Genomic DNA, 22,569 nt, shown 5'->3' with positions numbered 1-22,569 from the left:
ATGAAATGTGTCTGCATATGAAGTGGAGAGAGTGGTAAGAGGGAAAGGAAAGAGACAGATAGGAAAACAATAAACCAATGAAAGAGAGAGAAGTAGAGAGAGGAGAATTAAACATTGCTTTATTACAGGGAGTGGGCCTATAGAAGGAGAGGTCAGGTGGGAGGATGGAGAGATGGAAGAAAGGATAGAGCGGTCATAAAAAAGAGACAAAAAGGCTCAGTGAGAAGGGTCACCTACTGCCTACAGTGTCCATCGTAAAGAGCTGTTACCCAACCAAAATAAAGATTATGGGAAGCAATGAATTTAATGGAGACCTATACAAAGAGAGAGAGGACTGCTGCCAAGCTGGACTGCCCTGGGGCCAGCCAATGAGAGGAGATGTCTACAAACTACCAGTGATGTCATTGTGCGGCAGAAAGGTAAAAAAGGGGACATGAAGGACAAGAGAGAGAGAGAGAGAGAGAGAGAGTTTAGTATAGAGGCCATGCAAAGCGCATGATGAGCAGAACAGCTTTCTCTGCTTGGACTCCAGCCATGGACACAGAGCCTGTTGCTTTGAAACAGTGCCAGGCATGCTCAGCATGCTACCTGTCACCATATCTAACAGCAGGAACATCACTGCCTGCAATTCAATTCTACCTCATAATCATACAAAACCATCTTCTCTCTGAATATTGAAAAGCATCACAGTGAGCTGAACACATTTAATGAAGTCATTTACATGCATCTAGTAAAAGAGCAATGCAGCCACACCGCTACATGTTGTATTGTCTGGATTACCATTTCACGAGCATATGTCCTCCCAGCAAGGGACAGAACCAAGGTGCGATTCGTCTGGCACAGAGAAAACATTGGGGCTTTTTGAACTGGTGCCATGACCCAGTACATACATACACTGACATCATCAGCTGCACGACAGCCAATATCATTTAATCCGTGTAGCACACATTTGAAATGCTGAAAATGATACACTAATTTAGCTTAGTTGTTGACTAGTAATGAACACTTAATGCACTTCTTAATTTTTCATTTTGTAAATGGTATAGCCACTTGGAGAAGATGATAATATTTATGATCATTTGGATTGCTTGTGTTTATTGAGCTCATTTAAAAGCCACTTGAGTTAAGTATAATTTTTACAGACTGTTGACTGCAGCACATCAGCCTCACATCAGAGAGGTATGATTTAAATGAACTATTTAGAACAGATGAATGCTGTCATTCCATAATATCATTCAATTTGGCAATGCTTTTATATTCATGGTTACTGCAGTACATTAGAGGAACAGACAAAGAGTTTTAAAATCCATCTGTGTTAATATGAAATGTGTTGTGTAATACTAGTTATTCTTTAAGACAGTCTATTGTGAACATGACATTACTTTGGCCTGCGTAGCTTGGGGGGGCAAAATAAGTTTAACATATCGCTGTTGTCGGAACAAAACCTTGTATCTCCATTTTTGTTGTTTTTTAGTTTTTAACATGACTTGAAAGTACCTGTGGTCCTATATATTCGGAGTGGACCAACAAAAATGATCTAAAATTACTTGGAAAACGTCTGGTTCCATTGACTTACATTAACAGTGGATTAAGTTTTTACCTTCTCCTGTAAAGTTATCGTTTTGGAGATACGAGGTTTTGATCCAACAACAGTACATTGTATCTGTATGATCTCTTAGTCACATAAGCACATTTAGAGCATGTTATCAGGTTGTGTGAGTAGTAACTTGCTACTCATACTAAACTTTGTGTACATAAATTAAATGTCTAGTGCTTTATAATCAGTGGCTGTTTACATGCAAAGATATCATGTTCTGAGACACATAAGCTGGACACCTGTCCCTCCGCCATCTTTTAAATTTCAAGGCATAAACTTTGTCTCTTCTGCAGACCGGTTTTTGTTCCCATCATGTTGTATTTTATTTATTGGAGTGCTTGAAAAAGCGCTCTATTGTTATCTCTCACACTTCTTATTCTTCTTCCACACTTTCCTGCGATTAATACAGCCTGAACCGCTTAACGTACAGACTCCGTTCAAACTGCGTTTCGAAGGTCTCGGCGCTGTGACCTGTGCTATCTATTGGAGTCGATCAGATTGGTAGTTTTTAATAAAATGAAGTTTAAAAATGAAAAACCTCCCATAAGAATGAATGGCGGAATGTTCAGAACTTCAGATTCTAACTGACATTGATGATGTCACAGCAGGCCACTCAGTCTCACAGACACAGCTGATCACGCAGGGAATCTGCTTTAAAATCCTTAAACTTTCACCTAGAAACTCCATTTTAAATGGTAGAGAAACTTGTCCTTTCTGAAACCTCAAAATATCTCATCATTTTATCAATTAGCTTTAGAGTTATGAGCATTTGTTTGGCACTAGGCACACAAAACTGCCCCATTCACTCCCATGTAAATTTCTCAAAGTCAGAATCTGCTTATTTCAAGATTTTCTGTGTTTAACTCGTCATAACTCAGACATTTTCTTCTCAATACACACAACATTACACCAAAATAATCCTCAAGGGGTCTTATCTCACTTAAGCTCATCTGAATTGGACTGATGCACAGTAAACTTGTAAGGTGGCTTGATAACTCAACCTTTCAGACTATGGAAATAACGCAAAACATGGAACTAAGAGACAAAAAGGACCATCTAGATTCTTACCAGCATAAAGCTCAAAATCCAGATTCCGTCACTGTATGGTGGGGTATTAGTGCCCACGATACGGGCAACTTGCATATGCTTATTCAACACAGTGTCCAAAATTTCTGGAACTGAACTTTGTATTAATTTCATTTCAGTCCTTCATTTGCTTTACTGTTGCTCGCACCTCTCATTTTGCAGTTTCAGCATTTTTAGACTAAATGGATCCCTAAAAGAGATGAAAGGCACCTGACAAATTTAAGCTCTTATGCTAGTAGATGAAGGGTGTCCTAAGAAGCACAGCTGCAGTTCTGTGAGAAACTCAGTACTTGAGGAGTTTTCTGGCCTGTATTCAAGTTGGTTGTGATTCTTTTTACTTGAGTGTACCCAGAAAGAATTTATTACTCAAATACTTCTCTTTGATGTCTCAAGAGACCTAGTGGTGATTCTCCTAAAATTCTTTAGGACAAGCAGCACAAAACAACAAAAAGGGAAATTAGATCCTTCTGGAGCAGAATGAAGTTATAATCATTATTCACAGCTTCAAAACTGACAAGCCTCTTGAGTTATTGTATTTAGTTCAGTTGCAGACAAAAATGAGTACTGTTATTTTGACAAATCTGAGCGTAATATGTGATTTTACAGAGCTCTCTACTGAAACTAAAGGAGACTTTGAGAGTAGAAATATTTGAGTAGCAGGAGAGACTCAAGCAAAAAGTCTCCTTTGTCTTTTCATCTTAGCTGGTTGCTGTTTAGGAAAAACTTTATGTCTATTAATAAAATCTTCTTATTGGTCTCTTTTTCTTTCCTGTGTTTGGATTCAAGATACTCTATTCATCTCTGCTTCTGGGCAGCTTTTAATAGATTAACCCCTTAAATGGCCAGGGCCCCATTACTGGACCAAAAATTTTATTACACACCTCTATTACCTAAGAATGACTTAGCTAGTTTGAACTGAAGTCTCTGTAGCTACAGAATAATACATCTGGGATTTTAATGGGATAACTACGTCATCAGGCACTCAAAAACTAGATTTTTACAGAGTTCAGTCCACACATGACCCCAAACTTTTAGCATTTCAGAAATTTCATGCTGGCTGTTGTCGTCAGTTACAGAATTTCACTGCATTGTTTTCACTTTCCATGTACATTCTGACATTTTAAAACATACATGTCATGCATTCTCACAAAGTCACAGTGTGCATTTTTAATAAAGGGCCTATATCACACACACAAAAAAATCATTCAGTCCATACAATCTTTATCTGAAAACAAAGCTGCAAAAACAGCCTGTTTTGAATTATGCCACAAAAAAACAACATATTTATCAATATCTACTTATTCAGCCTAAAGCAGTTTGGCTCTGCTCAGTTATGCAGAAGTCATAAGGAGTGTTTTAGCCCAGACTGCTTTTTGAAGGAGGCACAATACAAAAAAAAGCCATTTATAACAGAAATAATTTACATATTCCAGGCTTAAAGGCACAGTAGCAAAAACTGCTTGTTCCGTTGTAGAGAATGAAGAGAGGTTGGAAAATATAAGCATTTACCACTACAGAAGAACACACAGCTTATGTGCATTGTGCTTCATTAACAGGCTGAAGTTGGCCTTACCCTTAAAAAGATGGTTCTTCAAGGGTTCTTTAGTAAAGACAATGGCTCGAAAGGGACTCTGAACACTCAAAGAACCGTCTGCAAGGTTAATGGCCCTTACAAAAAAGAAGCATGCTTTTAGTTTACTTATCAAAGATATACTGAATAAAATCATGCTCAATTATAAAATGGATAGTTCCAGTCTTAAAATCTGATTGGCTGAGCCTCATTCAAAGCCGTTATAAAATCCATAATATATGCACACCTGCATTACGGAGCCACGGCGCGAAAAACCTTTGTGCCATTAATGGAATGATTTTTGAATGTATTGTTGCTGACATGAACCACTGAGTGTAGTTTTTTTGTTTAAACTGAGGAGCTGATGATTTATTTTCTATTCATAGAGCTAGGCTGGTCAGCTAGCTAACAGACTAAAAGACAGACAACAGCCTAAGCAACTCCATCATTAATATCACAGGCTTAAATCAAAGTACTTAGTACATGATTCACTGTTAAATGGCAGTATAAAAATCTAAAGAGTCTTACAAGAATGGCTTACATGCCTCAAATGTTCGTGTTTCAGTCAGAACTAACATCAAAACCAGGTTGAACCCCATGGCTCCACACTCCTTAAATAGTGAGACCAGCTATGGAACTTCATATCCTCAATAGCCAAACAGCGCATGATTTACAGAGTATGGATGCGGCTGAAACCCAAATTACTCTTTTTTAGCTATATTATGGATTGTTGTGCTGCAGGATCGAATATTTAAATTCCTCTGCAGTGCACTGTGTAGGGAGCAGTGAGGCATTTGAGATTCAGCCCCAGCATGAGAGGAGGAGCACCGCTGGATTGGTGCTATTAAAGACTGGGTAATTTGTTGACAAATAAAATCAATTCGAAAGTACTTATAAAGTGAAAGTTTGTGCATTAAACAGCATTGTTTTATCATATGTTCATTGTTATATGACATATATGACAAGTTCATAACAGTATACAGCAATGGGAGACCAAACTAGATTTCTTGCTGGAATACTTGTGTTTGTTGATTATTATTAATGATATTATTTCTAGAAAAATTGTGTATTTCATCATATTTTATGTTAGCCCCTGTGTTGTGCCTAAGAACACTCTATCCCATGATAAAACTGAAGTAACTTAAGGCCTCTTGTGGCTTATTGCTTTAGTATACTTTTACTGACAAGCATACAGAAAAGTTTATTTTAGTATATTTGGGCAGTACTGTGCACTCAAAGTGTACTACTCTTACACCTAAAGAATACTTAAAATTATACTTTTATTAACTAAAAAGTGAACTAGTATTATGTAACTATCACATTCTGGAATACGCATTTACATCAAAAAACAAATCTTATCCATGACTTAATTTACAAGAACCATTTGACCTGTATGGATCAAAAACCATGCTATAAGAAACAGTCATTTTTTTTATTTTGCAATTAATGCAAGCAAGTCTAGCATGAAGCATCATTTAGGCTGAATGTTATTGTTATGTACATGTAATAAACACTCATCTAATGAACACCCTGTTTAAAAAATTAATTAGAAACACTTTTTAAATAAATGCTTTTCATTCATTTTCATGGGAGCATGTACTTTAATACTTTTGCTAGAGTTAAATGTAAACCATACTTCAACTTTTACAAGCGTTTTTTTTTTCTTTACCAGAGAAAATGTACTGCAGAACAGCTGAACTCTTGTACTCTCACATAATTAAAAGCTCAGTTTTAACACAATCCGTCATAAACTTTTAACATCTGTCCATGTGCCTTGCTAGGTGTAAATAATCAGTCTCAGAAAATAAGCTTTCAAACTTTCCAAAGTATGTACACACAGACAGCAAAACCTGACAAAGAATACCTTATGTACACACACACACACACACACACACACACCTTCACACGTACACATACACGCTCACTGCTCATTAGTAGTGATAAGTGCACTGCTCATCATGTAGAGTTGCCAAGTGTTGTCACACAACACCCACTCACATGCTCCCGTAGAGCATCTCTCGCTCCGTTCTCTCTTCCCTCGCTCGCTCGTTCTCACATTTCTCTGCAGTGACACTCTTTCATCCGCTCCCTCTCTCTCATCATGGCCAATTACACTCCCAACCCAAACGCCAACTACGGCAGCAAGAATGACAAGAAGGATAAAAATGATCTAAGTGAATATTTTGAGTCATGTGTTTTTATTTATTATTTTATTTTATTTATTTATTTCGCATACAGCCTTCCCGTTGTGTTTTGCTCTACACAAATAATGGTTCATGAAGTGTTCCTCAGGAAAAGCAACGGTTCTATATAGAACTGTAACAATGTAAAGATCCCTTTGAATGCATAAATGCTTCTTTGCATGGCTAAATGGATCTTCTCTAAAATGAAAAACCTGTTGTATATGATTCTTTTAAAAAATCGTTTAAAAATTTGAAATTAGAAATTTTTCTCACTGTATAGAACCAGCAGTGAACTGTGACCATTGCTATCCGGGCTTTCAATCTCAAAGCTCAACTAAAACATAAGGAAAAAATTCACAACCCATGTTTTACATGAAGCTTGTGACAGACATATTAACATAGATTTGAGCTTGAAGGTAGAGGATTTACACTGACTTCCTCAGTAAAGAGCCCTAGTGCTTCTGCTGTTTTCTGTTTCTAAAAATGAACTGAAACCTGATTATGCTACAGCTTGTATTGGCAGCTGGTGAAGTATCTAGGGCATTCAGAAGGCCTAGATACACAGTGCGAATCACCTATTGTGCCAATTGAAGTTCCCATCCACTTCCAATCAACCCATCAACAGTTCCTAATTACGTTGGGGTTAATCTAACAGGTTAGGGCTTCAGTCTTCAGACTTCAAAGTCCTGATGAACTTTTCTGTTTGGCAGGTCATAACTTTAATTCTTTAATTTCCAATCAAAAAGGTAACAAAGAAATTAGAGTAGCAGTACAATATGTGTTGCACTTTAATGCAATAAGAATGAAAATTAAATTAAGCTAAATTAAAAAATGACAAAAATTATAGACCTTTTTTTTCCACAGAAGGCACCTAGGACTCCCCACTGTACAGGACCTTTGCTATAATGTGCATTAACATATGATGAACATTTATTATAGTATACACTAGTATACCCCCAAAAGTATATGGACACAAACAATTGGTAATTTTTCTTTAATCTAAGAAGTTCTTTAGATTACTTTATCAAATGTTTCATTGATTCAGAGGTGAAAACCTCATAGTCATAGCTTTTCTAACATTGGTATCCGAGAGCTTTTGTTCATTGTACATTTAGAAGAGCACAAACATTTTGGATGCAAACTTGCAGAAATTTCTCAAATGATACCAATAAGCTGTCTTTAGAAAGAGAACTTTGGCAAAAAGAAAATGACAGTCCTAGAATGGCCAGTATAAATGCCACTTGGATTGACATTTTGTTTTCTAATGCAATGAACTTTTTAAAGAATGGCCCATATCTCTAAACCTATTTTTAAGGTTAAATATAAGTGAATTTTGGTCAATCTGTCAGCCATTAATCATTTAATACAGTTGAATTTAGGTAAAGTTATCTTTCAGCATGAAAGTAAATAGGTTTCAGTATTTAATTTAACCTGCATTTCAATATATACATCGGTGGCACATGAATAAAACATTACATCAACACGATTGCTGCCTTTTGGTTTACTTCTTTTGGCTGTAATTGTGTTAATGTAACATATTTTATCCATATACACATTTAAATCAAATAAACCCAAATCTTTATTATTTTCACTGTATATAAAGACTGTTGTAGATTTAGTCATAAGCATAGGTTGGAATAATATAAGAATGTGACCATGAGAACTGACACCAGTAATACAATAATAAAACATTGCTTCCTGTTTATGTGGAGTAAGTTATGAGATTTCTTCAGCCATTACTTTTCAATGTGTTTAAACCCGGCATGTTTGTTTCCTTCAGAACAAAGTTCATGGTGAGAAGTGCACAGCGGTTCCCAATATAATTGAATAAAAACAGCACAAATGCCTGCGAGAGAGATGAGCTGTTGTGAGAACACAGTGATCAATCCAAAGCAAATCAGATTCTCTCTCTCTCTCTCTCTCTCTCTCTCTCTCTCTCTCTCTCTCTCTCTCTCCCCCACTCTCTCTCTCTCTCTCTCTCTCTCGCTCTCTCTCTCTCTCCCACTCTCTCTCTCTCTCTCTCTCCCTGGGGAATGTGATAAAGCAGTTACCCGAGAGGTCATTCAGGCCTCTATCAAATCAGGCTGGTAGAAGTAGAGGAAGATGCCGTTCCACACTGACAGCACTGTGACGGACACAGATGGTGCAGACTGAGTTCAGCCTTACTCTAAAGGTGCCCTCTACATTTCTGATTCTTCAGCTTGCAAGATTTGTAGCCACAAAGCTAAAGTGCAGGCTAAAGCAAAGGCTAATGCACATAGTAAAGCACAAACTAAAGCAGAAGCCAAAGCACAGGGTAAAGCATAGGCTAAACCACAGGCTAAAGCACTTGCTAAAGCTAATGCTAATGCACAGGCTAAAGCGGATGCTAAGTAACCTTACTCTAAAGGTGCCCTTCTACATTTCTGATTCTTCAGCTTGCAAGATTCACAAAGCTAAAGCAAAGGCTAAAGCAAAGGCTAAGGCAAAATCTAAAGAAGATGCTAATGCACAGGCTAAAGAAGATGCTAAAGAAGATGCTAATGCACAGCCTAAAGAAGATGCTAATGCACAGGCTAAAGAAGATGCTAAAGAAGATGCTAATACACAGGCTAAAGAAGATGCTAATGCACAGGCTAAAGAAGATGCTAAAGAAGATGCTAATGCACAGGCTAAAGAAGATGCTAATGCACAGGCTAAAGAAGATGCTAATGCACAGGCTAATGAAGATGCTAATGCACAGCCTAAAGAAGATGCTAATGCACAGGCTAAAGAAGATGCTAATGCACAGACTAAAGAAGATGCTAATGCACAGGCTAAAGAAGATACTAATGCACAGCCTAAAGAAGATGCTAATACACAGGCTAATGAAGATGCTAATGCACAGGCTAATGAAGATGCTAATGCACAGGCTAAAGAAGATGCTAATGCACAGACTAAAGAAGATGCTAATGCACAGCCTAAAGAAGATGCTAATGCACAGCCTAAAGAAGATACTAATACACAGGCTAATGAAGATGCTAATGCACAGGCTAATGAAGATGCTAATGCACAGGCTAAAGAAGATGCTAATGCACAGACTAAAGAAGATGCTAATGCACAGGCTAATGAAGATGCTAATGCACAGGCTAAAGAAGATACTAATACACAGGCTAATGAAGATACTAATACACAGGCTAATGAAGATGCTAATGCACAGGCTAATGAAGATGCTAATGCACAGGCTAACGAAGATGCTAATGCACAGACTAAAGAAGATGCTAATGCATAGACTAAAGAAGATGCTAATGCACAGGCTAAAGAAGATGCTAATGCACAGGCTAATGAAGATGCTAATGCACAGGCTAAAGAAGATGCTAATGCACAGGCTAATGAAGATGCTAATGCACAGGCTAAAGAAGATGCTAATGCACAGACTAAAGAAGATGCTAATGCACAGGCTAAAGAAGATGCTAATGCACAGGCTAAAGAAGATGCTAATGCACAGGGTCGACCACAGGCAAAAGCAGAGGCTAAAGCATAGGCTAAGACAGAGACAGCAACAATTCATACATATCAGCTTGGAGACTATTTATCAGTGGTGTAGACACAAAGATTCAATTAATTATGTTTTTTTTAAGGAAACTATTCAGTGCAATTTCATCAAAGTCATGTATTATTCATTATCTTGGATTACTTTGGTACAATTCTGAATTATTTTTCAATATACACGGAATACACCAATGTGACGGAATACACCAACAGGACCTGTTTACATAGTAACGAAATGTATAATACGAACTTCATATGAATTACAAAATATATGATAGATTTTACTATAATGTATATTTAATATATTTTACAGATTTTTTTTACATTTTACATAAATACATTTTTATTTCATCCCAAAAATCAAATATAAGTGTATAATATAAGACAAGATAAACGTAATTCCCAAAGGGGAACTAAATCAATCAGGTGACCAGGGATACCAAGTTTGATCCCCAGTGATGCCACTTTTATCTGTGGTTGGGAGTCCATGAGCAAAATTGGCCTCATTCTCCAAAACATGTGCGTGAAGTGAACATTTATTGCACTTGTTAATTAAAGAAAAATGGCCTTTATCAGTATGGTATTATGTCAGTAAAGTCTTTATTGAATATTATTGTAATTAATGATAGCATTGTGACAGACGTAGACTGTCCAGCGCGCAATGCCTCACTTCTGATTCCCCTATGTGCATTTGTAGCCACATGACTGAAGCAGAAGCTAAAATAGAAGCTAAAGTGAAAACAGCAACACGTCATATGCTTCAGCTTGATATTTTAGTAAATCTGGCTACAACACTAAAGGCTCATTTCACAGACCCATGTCCATCTTACATCTAGACCACAAAGGCTTTTGGAAATTAGAATTTAGTCGAAGATTAGGCTCAATATGGCTAAGAAGCCTGCTAAGAAGGATGTATGAACAATGAGGCAGAAAACATTGAACCAAATGTTAAAAATGCCAATTACAGCTCTGCCTATAAGGGAGCTGAGTTTACATAGCCCTAATTCTCTCTGCTGTCTTCATACACATCACTGCACAGTTCATATATGGTACAGCAAATATATGATGACTTAAGAAGGCCTTTTATTACCATTAACTTGTCATGAGAGCTCTCATAAATTCCCAATGATTAGCCTAATGCAATGATCAATGTAGAACAACTGACAGTTCATTTTCCCTCCAGCTTCTTTTATTTTTAGAAGAGTCCCCAGAGCTGATTCCCTGAAGTTCATTAAAATGCTACACATCTACATGCAATAACTATTTGCCATTCGTCTGATGGCACAACTCTTCACATTTAGACCATTAAAACATTAATTTTGTCCCTTGGCTGATCTGCCTTTGTGGAGGTTCACTGCTGGATGTCTGTTGGCATCTTCCCCAGAGAGAGGCTGCGTTGGCGAAGGAGTTTAAGGGTGAATTTTGCTTCTTGTCTCTAGCTGGTGGATTTCTGAAGCTTCAGTGGCTGGTGTTGAAGCCCAAAGTGAGAGCATAGAGGGAAAGGTGCTCAGCACAGACAAGAAAAGAGAGAGAGAGGGAGACGGAGAGAGAGTGCCCTGACCTAGTTGGGGCATTGCCTTCAGAGCTTCTGCTAATGAGCAGAAATGTCACAGGCTCTGCCCATATCCCAATTAGCCCCATCTCCGTCTCAGACAGAGCAGAGCTCAATAAAAACACCAGGATCAAATGAAAGAGCATGGTCAAAAAGGCCGGAGAAGGTTACCAAGTAGCGAGGAGCTCAGCTGATGCGGAAGCTTAAACACTAATGGCTCATCAGCACCAGAGAAGACTTTTTATTTCAGTTTGCAGTTGATGTTTTGCTTGAATGGTTTTGTGGTGACACTGGCACAGAGAATCAATAAGGAGTCACACGGAACCTTCAAGAAAACGTACTGCAGGTAAAGTTACTCACATGACCCGAGCGGAGTGTATGATATTCCTCCTGTGCCCCCGCTTTGTCTCTCTCTGATGTACAGAACCAGCTGTGCAACTGCATTCAGACACTTTTGACTCTTTACTTCCAAAGTCTCTTTCTCTCCTTCCCTCTTCCTATTTTACCCCATCTCTATTTTACTCTCTCTCCATCTTTCTCATCTCTTCCTATCTCTTTCTTGCTATCCTTCTCTCTTTGTCTTTCTCAATCTCACTCTGTGTCAATCCTTCTCTCTATCCTCTCTCCATCTTTGTCTTATCTCTGTCTCACTCTGTTGCCTTTCTCTCCCCCTATTCTTCTCTATCCTTCTCTTTCTCTCTCCATTTCTATCCTTCTCTCTGTCTCGCCTTCTCTCTGTTTCTCTCTCGCTTCCAGAGAATTTTTTTTCTCAAATGTTACTGTTTGATGGCTCAGCAGATTTTCTTAAAATTCCTTCACTGAAACAGCATTAGACGAATGCTGTGGGAAATGAGACATGAGCGGCAGGAGTGATAAAACAAAGACGAGAGTTAAGTTGTAGATGTGTGATTGTATTGAGCTGTCTGCTGAAACTGGAAGAGACTCGTGAGAGCACTGGGCTCTTTTGTTCAGGAGAAATATCAACAAACCTCACCTGCACCCCACTGACCCTCCTGATGATACTGCTGCATTTTTAATCATATATATTGCTTCTCCTGCTTTTCATCCTTTCTGTATCTTATACTAACAGTCAAACCTTGTTCACTGCTGTTATTGTTTTGTTATCTAGTGTCGACCAGAGGAGGATGGATTCCCGTTTTGAGTCTTGGTTCCTCTCAAGGTTTCTTCCTCTTGCTCTTAGGGTCTTTTTCCTTGCTACTGTCACCACTGGGTTCCTCATGGGGGATTGGACCTGGATTTTTCTATAAAGCTGCTTTGTGTCATTACCTGCTGTAAAAAGCACTATACAAATAAACTTTGTCTTGACTATCAGAGCAGCAAGAGAGGCTTATGCAAAAACGTCTTGTTTATCTTTCCACCTGATCTCGTTGCTGTCAGAGATATTAAGGAGATCTCTTTTTTGAACTTCCTTCTATATCTTTGTTTTTTCTCTCTTCTCTGTTTTCCTACTTGAATTCACCAGACGATACACTTTATTGGGGTAAAAACATGTCTCCTCGCTTTGGCTTTGTGGGTTTAATTTGCATCCTCAGGGCCACCTCAGAAGAAGCACAAACCATATTACACTGAGCACAAATGAAATCACTGCTACGTATTGATGTTTCCTCCAACGCAATTAATTCTGATTTATCACATTACCTGCTCAAGGATGTGTAATAAATACATTGGAAAATAATAAATTACCTTCTCTCTTTAAAAGGAGTTCCACAGCTAGCATACCTGTTTTATCTGTAAATGACTTCATTATCGCGTGGGTGAGGCTAGCTTCAGTTATCAACACATGCCGCTTTCATAACATGGGTGCAGATAGTAGAATGCAAAACTGATCAAACGTTCATGGTTGGTAATACTGCAAAGAAGACATCAATACACTGAGGCACGCGCTCGAATTTGTGCAAATACACTGTAATGAGCTCTCTTAATATCATATCTCTTCAGCACGCAGCGCTCGAGCTCAGCGCCGCCATGCATTCACTGATTTGAGAGAAAAGTCTTTAGTGATAAGCAGGTAGACTTGCCTTCCCCTGCTGTATTTTTCACACTGTTTATTTCCACAGAGATCTCCAGGTGGATATAATCTATTCACACAGCACAAGCTTATCTCAGCAGCGGAGAAGGCCACATGGAGAGCGTGCGCCGAGAGAACTAGGTGAGAGAGGCTTTGAGGAAAATCCTCAAGTCTATTTGAACTTTGCAGAGCAGAAGACGAAGAAAATGCCAGAGAAAAAACATGGAAAAATCACCAGAGACTTGCTCACATGCGTGGCTTCTGCTTGGCTGCGCGTGCTTTTCATTTTATCTCAGTGCTACAAAGACAAAAACAAAGAACTACCCAGAAGCCTGTTGTGCACGAGCCAGATTTTTACGGTGCTAATACAAAAAGTGAGACAGGCACCACAGAGACACACTCAGGTTGAACAAGACGTGCGCGCATGACCCTGCATTGATTTAATATTCTAAGATCACACATAGGGATTCCGTCGATTAAAGCTTCTTATTTAATATTCAAAAAGTATAGGCGCGCTCGTGATCGTGCTGTGACGCCCCTGTGCTGTTCTTTTTTGTCTCATCATCCCTCTAACCCCCCCCCCCCCGGCCCCACTCTCTTTTTTTCTCATCTAGTGGAGGATTTTTCTCACACTCTGTTCTGCGAGTCATTTTCTAGGCCACGCCATCACTTCAAAGACCCTGTGCCATTACTGAAGTTGGGCTGTATAAATATTGCATCCACAGCATAAGTTAGGGCTGCGTCCTGTACGCAGCATAACCTGCTTTGACAGCTCCATTAAATATTTAACTAGTAGACTGCAGGCATGCAGAGAGAGAGGAGGGGAGAGAGGGAGAGGGAGAGAGAGAGAGAGAGAGAGAGAGAGAGAGAGATGAAATGTGGGGAAGAGAGATAAAGAGTTTGAGAGAGAATAAGATCAAGAAAGAACAGACATTAAGAGAGAGAGGGAATGATGGCAAGAAAGGAGAAAGGAGATTAAGTGACCCTTATTAGTCCCACAAAGGGGAAATTTCACCTCCGCATTTAACACATCCATGAAGTGAAACATCACATACACACTAGTGAGCACACACACACCACGGGGCAGTGAGCACACTTGCCCACAGCCTGCGAGGAGCAGTGGGGGGTTAGGTGCCCAAGGACACCTCAGTCATGTACAGTCAGCTCTGTACCTCGGTCACAAGGCCCTAACCTCCAGCCCACGACTGCCCCACATGAAGAAAAGAGAGCTAGAGAGAGGGAATAATAGAGAAAAGTGACATAGAATGGGACAGAAATGGAAGAGGAAGACTGTGAAAGAGAGAAGGAAAGTGAGAGAGGGACAGAGAGAAGGAAAGTGAGAGACAGCGAATTGGAGAGAGAGAGAGAGAGAGAGGAAATGAAAGAGACATAGAGGAAGAGAGAGAGTTTGAGAAAGGAAAAGCGAGATAGATTGAAAGAGAAAGAGAGAGGGAGATAGATTGAAAGGGGAGAAAGGGACAAAATTAAAAGAAAGAAAGGAGAGCGCTTAATAGAGAACAGCTGGAACAGAAAGAAAGAAAGTGGTTGAGAAAGGGAGAGGAAGGGAGAGACCGTGATTAAGAAAGATAAAGAGCAAGAAAGAAGGAGCAGGACAGAGTTTGAGAAAGAGACAGCAAGAGAGAGAGGGACAAAACGAGAGAGGAGAGAGGGATAAAACGAGAGAGGAGAAAGGGCAAGAGAGAGGGACAGAGATAGAGAGAGAGTATAAATGTGTGGTGGTAGTGGTGAGTGGGGCTATATAACGTCGTGTATGTGTGTGCATGTGTGTGTGTGTGTGTGCGTGCGTGCGTATGTGTGTGTGTGTGTGTGTGTGTGTGTCTGCTTGATGTCTCCAGCACACACACACTTCGTTGTGCTACTTAGGCAAATGAGAAGTGAAGGAGAGCTGGTGGAAAATAGAGAGTGGAGAAGGAGAAGAGGCGAGGCCAAGGGCTCATTTTAATCATCCTGCTGCACTCAGCTCACTTCCACACATGACCACTGCTGCTTATGGCAATATCACAGCCTGACCAACAGCACTCAGTACACACTCTTACTGAATCTCAAATACACTCAATTGCAGTCTCCCACAGTAAACAGGCATCAGTGAAACAAAGGTATTGAAAAAAGTAAGGTCAATAAACACTGTGCAACAATAATAATAAGATAATAATAATAAGAATAATAATAATGATGATATTATAAAGCACAACTAATAATAACAATCAATAAAGGAATAAGGTACAGTTACAAACTGAACAAAGCAAAACAAGTGTATCAGACACTGCTGTCTGAAACCCTCCCTCCATGGACCCTATACAGGTTAAATGCAGACATGGACAATATTCATTTACAGTCATTACAGTGGTAATCATTTACAGTCTCTCAAAAGTGTGACAAGTTGCAGAACTCAGCAAGTAGATTTGTATGAAGGCTGATAGGTTTGCACATATGGTTAATGCAGTGTGGTGGGTCTATAGTATGAAGGGTCACTGTTTTTTGGATTGGATTCTGGTGAATAAACAAGTTTTGAAGCACGATTTGTAAGCAACTACTCTGAGAAAAAGTGCTGTTACAGAAAATACATGATGCTGTATAAGCTTCCATTTCATGGACATGGTAAATAGACATGAGCTATTAATTGCACATTTTGAAGAATAAACAAGCCAACTCGCACAAAAAGTTACAGTTGAGGTCAGGATTGGATTTAGCAGTCAAAGCTTTTCTTATAATTTCATTTAGAAGAAATTCAATGAACTTGCTTGCTCAAACTCTGCCTGCAAATCATTTCATCGCTGCCAGAAAGAGGGAAACATTGCCTACCAAAAGGCTACATTTATAAGAGAAGGTAAAATCATTCACAACATAAGTTAATGTAACACAAAATTTCTATCTGGCCTTTAATACTCACACAATGTACATGTGGTGATATCACAGAGCGCAGGTTGAAATGCCACAGCATGGACGATGCAGCTGATATTTTCAAGGGGTGAAAAAAAAATAGAGTTAGGAAGTGATGAATAGTGAAACTGGTTTGGACATATTTAGTGTTACCAAAATACACAAATGCTGTATATAGAGTTCATGTTTTATAATTTTTTGTGAGCTGTGCAGTGTGGCATATTGAACTGACAGTAATACCTGAAACTCTTTAGTGGACTAACAGGCCAAAGCTCACAAAGTAGTCATGATCTCGTATGAGCAGTCCATGCTGTGGCATTTCAACCTGCGCTCTGTGATATCACCACATCTCTTATTGAGTGTTTGGCTCTGTATTTTCCTGGCCTTCCAGTATTATTGAGAGAAAAACAGCATGTCATTTATCTGAACTCAGCAATCTCTCTGTCGCTTTTCTACACAGTGTCCTGAAATTATAAAGGTCTCACCTAAAAAGACCTCCATGACATTTCTCTTCATTGTTAGTATAGAGGCCAGTGCCTTCACCCAAGGTCAAAGGAGACATAAAGAATGACGGGGGGCTCATTCAAACCTGTGTGCTTCTACAGGTCAGGACCCCAAGGACCCATTCATCTGCCATACTTTCTTCCGAGGGTCACTAAGAGCAGCACTCTGTTAGAGATGTGAAAAGTGCTCGGAATGAAAGGGAAGGAGCTCAATAACTATGTTCACCATTTTCAAAGGTATTTTCTTTTGACATAACAAATGACAACATATGTGTTGTGTTTTGCAAAAGTTCTGCAAATAAAATGCACTGCAAATCTGGAGGACACTCAAAGGAGATACAGCCATTCAAACTTTAAAATTCTTTGCTTGACTTAAACATAACAGTAAAAGTAAGTTCACTTTTATTTGAACAGATAACTAATATGTAACAAGACTGATATATGTTTCTAAAATACATTTATTAGCCAAATTAACATGTCACTCAAGTATATCCATAACAATGTCTCAATCAAATAGACACAAATATTCTGAATTCAAATATAAAATTATTTAGTAAAAATGTATTTTAAGACTAATGAATCAAGGACAGCACAGCAGATTATTTGAAACAAATGCAAAATACATGCTATAAGAACCTGAACTTGTATTTGTTGCAAATAATAATTAATGGAAAAAATGTTTCCTTTACAGTTTTATATATTTAAAAAATTTATAAACTTATAGTTTATATATTTACATTTAACTCTATTGAAGCTTGTAGTAAGTGATGCAAAAGAGGATTTTTACACGCTGCATGCTTTAGCACTCGGCTGCCCCATTCTAAGACTTTACTGTTGCTTTTAGATTCTTCTGTTTTTATGTGTTAATGTGAGTTACAATTTTGAATTAAGAGCTACACGACTATTTATTTTTATTAGTCAACTTGTACTTCAGAAAAGTAGTCAAGTAGTTGTCATTACCATATTTAAGATGTTCTAATCATCTCTTAGTAGAATTTTGTTAGTAGATTACTGATGGGAGTGGAATGGCAAACGCTATTTTTTTAAGTGTGAGATGTACTTTACAGAAGAGTTTTTTGTTGTCGCATTTCAGTACATTTCAGTTTGCGCCCTGTGCTACACAACTACAGACTGTTTGATGTAAACTGCATGTTAAAATCACCACAGCTCTCCGCAACTGACCTGTCATAGAGAATTTAATATGACTCTGGTTATCTGCATGTCCACGAACATGCTTCATCAGTCCAAAATCATTGTTTACCATGCTAAATACTAGTTACATCTCTATAGATAAGCCGATTAGAGTGATATATAGTAAGAAAACACAAAAACATTCATATTGTCCCATTTTAAGAAGTCATTTCTGAATTTTGTTTCAAACTGTAGGTAATAATTTTGCTGTGTATTTGCCAATCACTACTCCACTTGATTTAACACCATTTTGCTGCATGTCGTGCTAAATGCTCTTCGACTGGTTGATTTACATGTGAGTCAAACAGTCTTATTACAGAGGCTGATTCTCACCTGTTCTGACTTACGAGTCTGTATTTTAGTGCTGCCTTACACAGTTTGCAGTGGAATTGGTTTCATTTCATCTGGTATTTCCACCCTAACGAACTGTATTTTTTTACCACCACTGTATTTCAGGCACTATTCAACTGCTGCCCACAGCGCCAACTAGTGGATTTATTAGCTGACTAATCGGCTAGTCCATGCAATCATTACTATAAATATATTCCAGTGCAATTTTCATATATTTTCTTTACTGTAAAAGATGTATATGTATGCAGTTAGTTAACTTTGCTAACGATTCCTTAAGTAGCAGTCCAACCATCAGTTACTGTCTTAACTTTCAAAGTAATGTCCACAACATTGCCACATAATTGGATATTGTTGCAGAAATACACGACACACGCACTGTATTATCATGATATAATGCATTTTGATATATCATGCTACAGTGCATTTTCATTATATATTTATAATGTAAATGTATTTTCATACATTGGAATATATTTACGTCAGATCCATGAAGACTCATTCATTTTGTTGTGGTATCAGCATGGCAGCTAAGTTTTATCAGGTCACTATGTATAATGTCATGAGCTCCCCAGGTTTCTAATGTGTGGTATGTCTTTGTATACCGAGTCTTCATAACTCAGATTTTTATTTATTTACTTCATTTTAAGCCAGCAGTTTCCCTTTACATGAACAATAATGAATGGACCAAAAGAAATGGTCCAAGTGATGTGAAGTACAAGCACAATACATATTAACTTCCATTAAAAGTTAAGCACATTTCTTAACTTTCTCATTACTATTTTGGAAATGCAATGTTTTGTGGTAATGTCCCTGAGAACAACACATTCTTCATGAAGAGAGTGCATGAAAGAAAACACAGCTGAATGGCAGAGAATGCTTACAACAGTGAGTGAATAGGAGATCAGAGCCAGTTTCATAAAGGGAGTTTAACCTGAGGGGCCTTTCACACGTCTCCCCCACCTCCTTCCATCTGTCTGTTCTCCATTCTCTCTGCCGTCTGATGCTTTTTAAACGCTTCTTATGCAGGCAGAATGATGAAAGACAGGCAATACCTGGTTTGTGTTTTGCTACTTTGGAAGCCTCTGCTTCGCTAATAGTGTACATGGATGCAGAAAAAGGCTCGCTCTCGCATATGTACATTAGAGTGCTCTTTATCATATTCGCCCAGCCTTCTGCAGAGAAAGATTTAAAAAGCAGAAAAACTGGGTCAGTCTCCCGCTCCAAGAGAAGTGGAATGAAAGTGAGGATTGTCAAGCTGAGCAAGAGCAAAGGAACACAACGTAGTCTTCTGTACTCAGGGACTTTCTTCAGAGTCAGAAATAAAAATGTTAAAAATGGCCTTCATTTGTATCGGGGAAATTCCAGCAAATGTCCCAACTGTAAAGCTGCGATACGAATACAAATGCTGTGAAATCACTGCTCATATGGATTTAACTAAGGTTTTAATGAGACACCTCTGGCTATTCGAGAACTGCACACAATAAGAGGGTGTAAAGCGAAGTCCATTTGGAACAGTCACTCTGCCAGTTGTTGTCAGTGTCACTGAGCTGCTGAAATCAATCGGCTGTTCAGCTCCGCAGGGCAGAAACCTTTCTTGCCGTTCTCTCTGCTCTTAATCTCTAGATGGGCTCTTGACTCGCCTGTGAACCAAATGAAAACCATCCATGCTTCCTAGCTCAGCATTCTCTACACTTTTATTACATAAACTCATGCCTAAAACTGACATATGGAACTATTTACAGCGCCAAACCGACCACAGCTAAAGTTGTTATTAAATGATAAGTGCTACTTTTTAGGGTAACTTGGAAAAATCAAAGAGTATTTCCTTTTTTTCACCATTGGACAGACATTATTTAAGAATGGCATGCTTTAGTAAATTTCCTAAAGTTCAGTTCAGCATCCTAACTTTTCCCATCTCAATAATTTGTGTGGAATTTGTTTGGCCACATTAACAGCGGTGCTGAAACTCATGGAAAATAAACAGGAATGGCTTGGATAGATGTGCACTGGCACAGGAGGTCTCTCTCTCTCTCGCTCTCTCTCTCACTCTGTCTCCCACACACAAATCTCAACTCTAAAGTGAAAACAGATGGAGTATTCACTTCAGAGCAGATAGATAGATAGATAGATAGATAGATAGATAGATAGATAGATAGATAGATAGAGAAACAGAGAGACAGAGAGAAAGAGTGAAAGAGAGAGAGAGGGGGGGAGACAGAGAGAGAGAGAGAGAGAGAGAGAGAGAGAGAGATGTTTCTTTCTTCTTCTCCCTCCACAAGTGGGTATAAATTATTTCTATTGCCTGGAAAGACAGTGACTTATTTTAGCTTTTTGAAGATGTATTGTACAGCGAGTAGCACTCTCAGCCACATCTTCAGACATTTAGGGCCCTATTTTCATGATCATAGCGCAAGAGAATGAATAAGGCATGGTGTGGAGGGCACGTGGGTGTGGCAGAAACAACTTTGCTGCACTAACAGCCTCTACTCTTCAGGGAAAACTTTATAGATGCCTACAAAAGTAAAGGCTCACTACCTCTTCTGGCTTTTTTAGTAATTAGGCTTTAAGTGGAAAGGACTGTAAAACTGCAGCATACAACGTGAAAAATATGTTTTTTGAATGTCTTACAGCTTCAAATGTCCATGCTCTAAATCTAGTATGGGATAATGAAAGTGCACCACTGTTAGCTTGCCACAAACATAACATGGAAAATACATTAGGAAATTAGCACTGTTAGCAATGGTGGTGATTGGATGAAAAAAGCTAGTTATAAGGTGAAAGTTGACGTTCAAAAAGAGAGGCGTTACTTGGCCTGGGCTTCCAGGGTTTTAGCCCAGAACATATTTTTAACCAGCCAAGAAACACATAACGCTAACATTTCACACATTTCACCCTGACTGGCTTACATATCACTCTCATCATCCCTGCTATCATTCAGGGGCACAGAGAGAGAGAGAGAGAGAGAGAGAGAGAGAGGGGGAGAGAGAGAGAGAGAGGGGGAGAGAGGGGGAGAGGGGGAGAGAGAGAGAGAGAGAGAGAGAGAGAGAGAGATAGAATGTGTGCATGCATGAAATTTCTGTAAAAAAAGAGGCACATGTACTAATATCCTTCAATGTAAAACAATACTTTTAACTGGCTGCTTTAACTTTTCAAGTTCATTGATTATAATAAAGATGTGCTCAAACTGAAAATCAAATAAGCTTTACAGAACAATGTGTGCTATGTTATGTTACTCATTATTTGAAGTTCATTAAAAGTCAGTCAATTTATTGTTATAAGATGTTATTTCCATGAATAAAATGTGAATTTTCTGACAGTATGAATACCCTCACATGACGTATCTATTTTCTTTTGTTTTCATCTTGATCAATAAAAAAATGCTGTACGTATCCATTACATAAGCCAATAAATATGTTTTTGTTACCAAAGAGTTTTCATCAAAGGCTTCTGAGATCATGCATAACATTCACACTGGCCTACATGTGTTTTTTGTGCAGCAACCAACATCGGTTTTACTTCTAACGTAGCTGATGACTAAATACATTTTTACTACTATGTCATGTAGAAACGATGGGCTATTAGTCTCACGCTTGATATTAGCTATCTAACTCTTTACAAACTGGTTGTGTTTATATAAAATATGATGTGAAAAAAGATTAGGTTATAATGTTAACATATTAGCATTTGTCTAGAAGACTTTACTGTCTTTCTTTGTAAATATTTTGAGCCAAAGGTCTTCAACTATGGCTTTTTGTGTGTTTAATCGAACACAGGTATGGCAGAATGCTGAACCTGAGCAGTGTGAGAAATGAGAAACTGAACAGTGATGAAAGTCATAGTTGTGTGACTTTTATTTTATATCAACAATAGTTTTGACATGGCGCGGTGCCACAACAGTGTCCGTTGACCTTGTGTGTAAAATCATTTAAATAGATACATGAAGATAAAGAATAAAAAAGATAAAATACTTATGAAAACTCATGTATTGTTAAAAGGGCATGCATCAAAACATAGGTCACCTCATAGTCAGACTTTCTACCAGGGACCCCCTCGAGACCTCTGCTACAGTTTGAACCCTGGAGTATCATTTGCTTAC

General features: G+C 38.4%; 1 protein-coding gene across 1 annotated transcript; it reads left to right on the top strand.

Moving 5' to 3' along the window:
- The first annotated feature begins 8,801 nt into the window (after positions 1-8,801).
- Positions 8,802-9,686, top strand: LOC119262494 (circumsporozoite protein-like). Its single transcript, XM_037534764.1, has one exon. It carries the CDS (start codon positions 8,802-8,804, stop codon positions 9,684-9,686), a length of 885 nt encoding a protein of 294 aa, XP_037390661.1.
- Positions 9,687-22,569: the final 12,883 nt, after the last annotated feature.

The sequence above is a fragment of the Pygocentrus nattereri genome, chromosome 26 (assembly GCF_015220715.1).
Source record: "Pygocentrus nattereri isolate fPygNat1 chromosome 26, fPygNat1.pri, whole genome shotgun sequence".
In the NCBI taxonomy this organism is placed as follows: Eukaryota; Metazoa; Chordata; class Actinopteri; order Characiformes; family Serrasalmidae; genus Pygocentrus; species Pygocentrus nattereri.
This window is presented reverse-complemented; position numbering and strand designations above follow the sequence as displayed.

What these genes read in the sequence shown, in the direction of transcription:
- LOC119262494 (XM_037534764.1), top strand. Translation starts at nt 8,802, where the DNA reads ATGCTAAGTAACCTTACTCTAAAGGTGCCCTTCTACATTTCTGATTCT.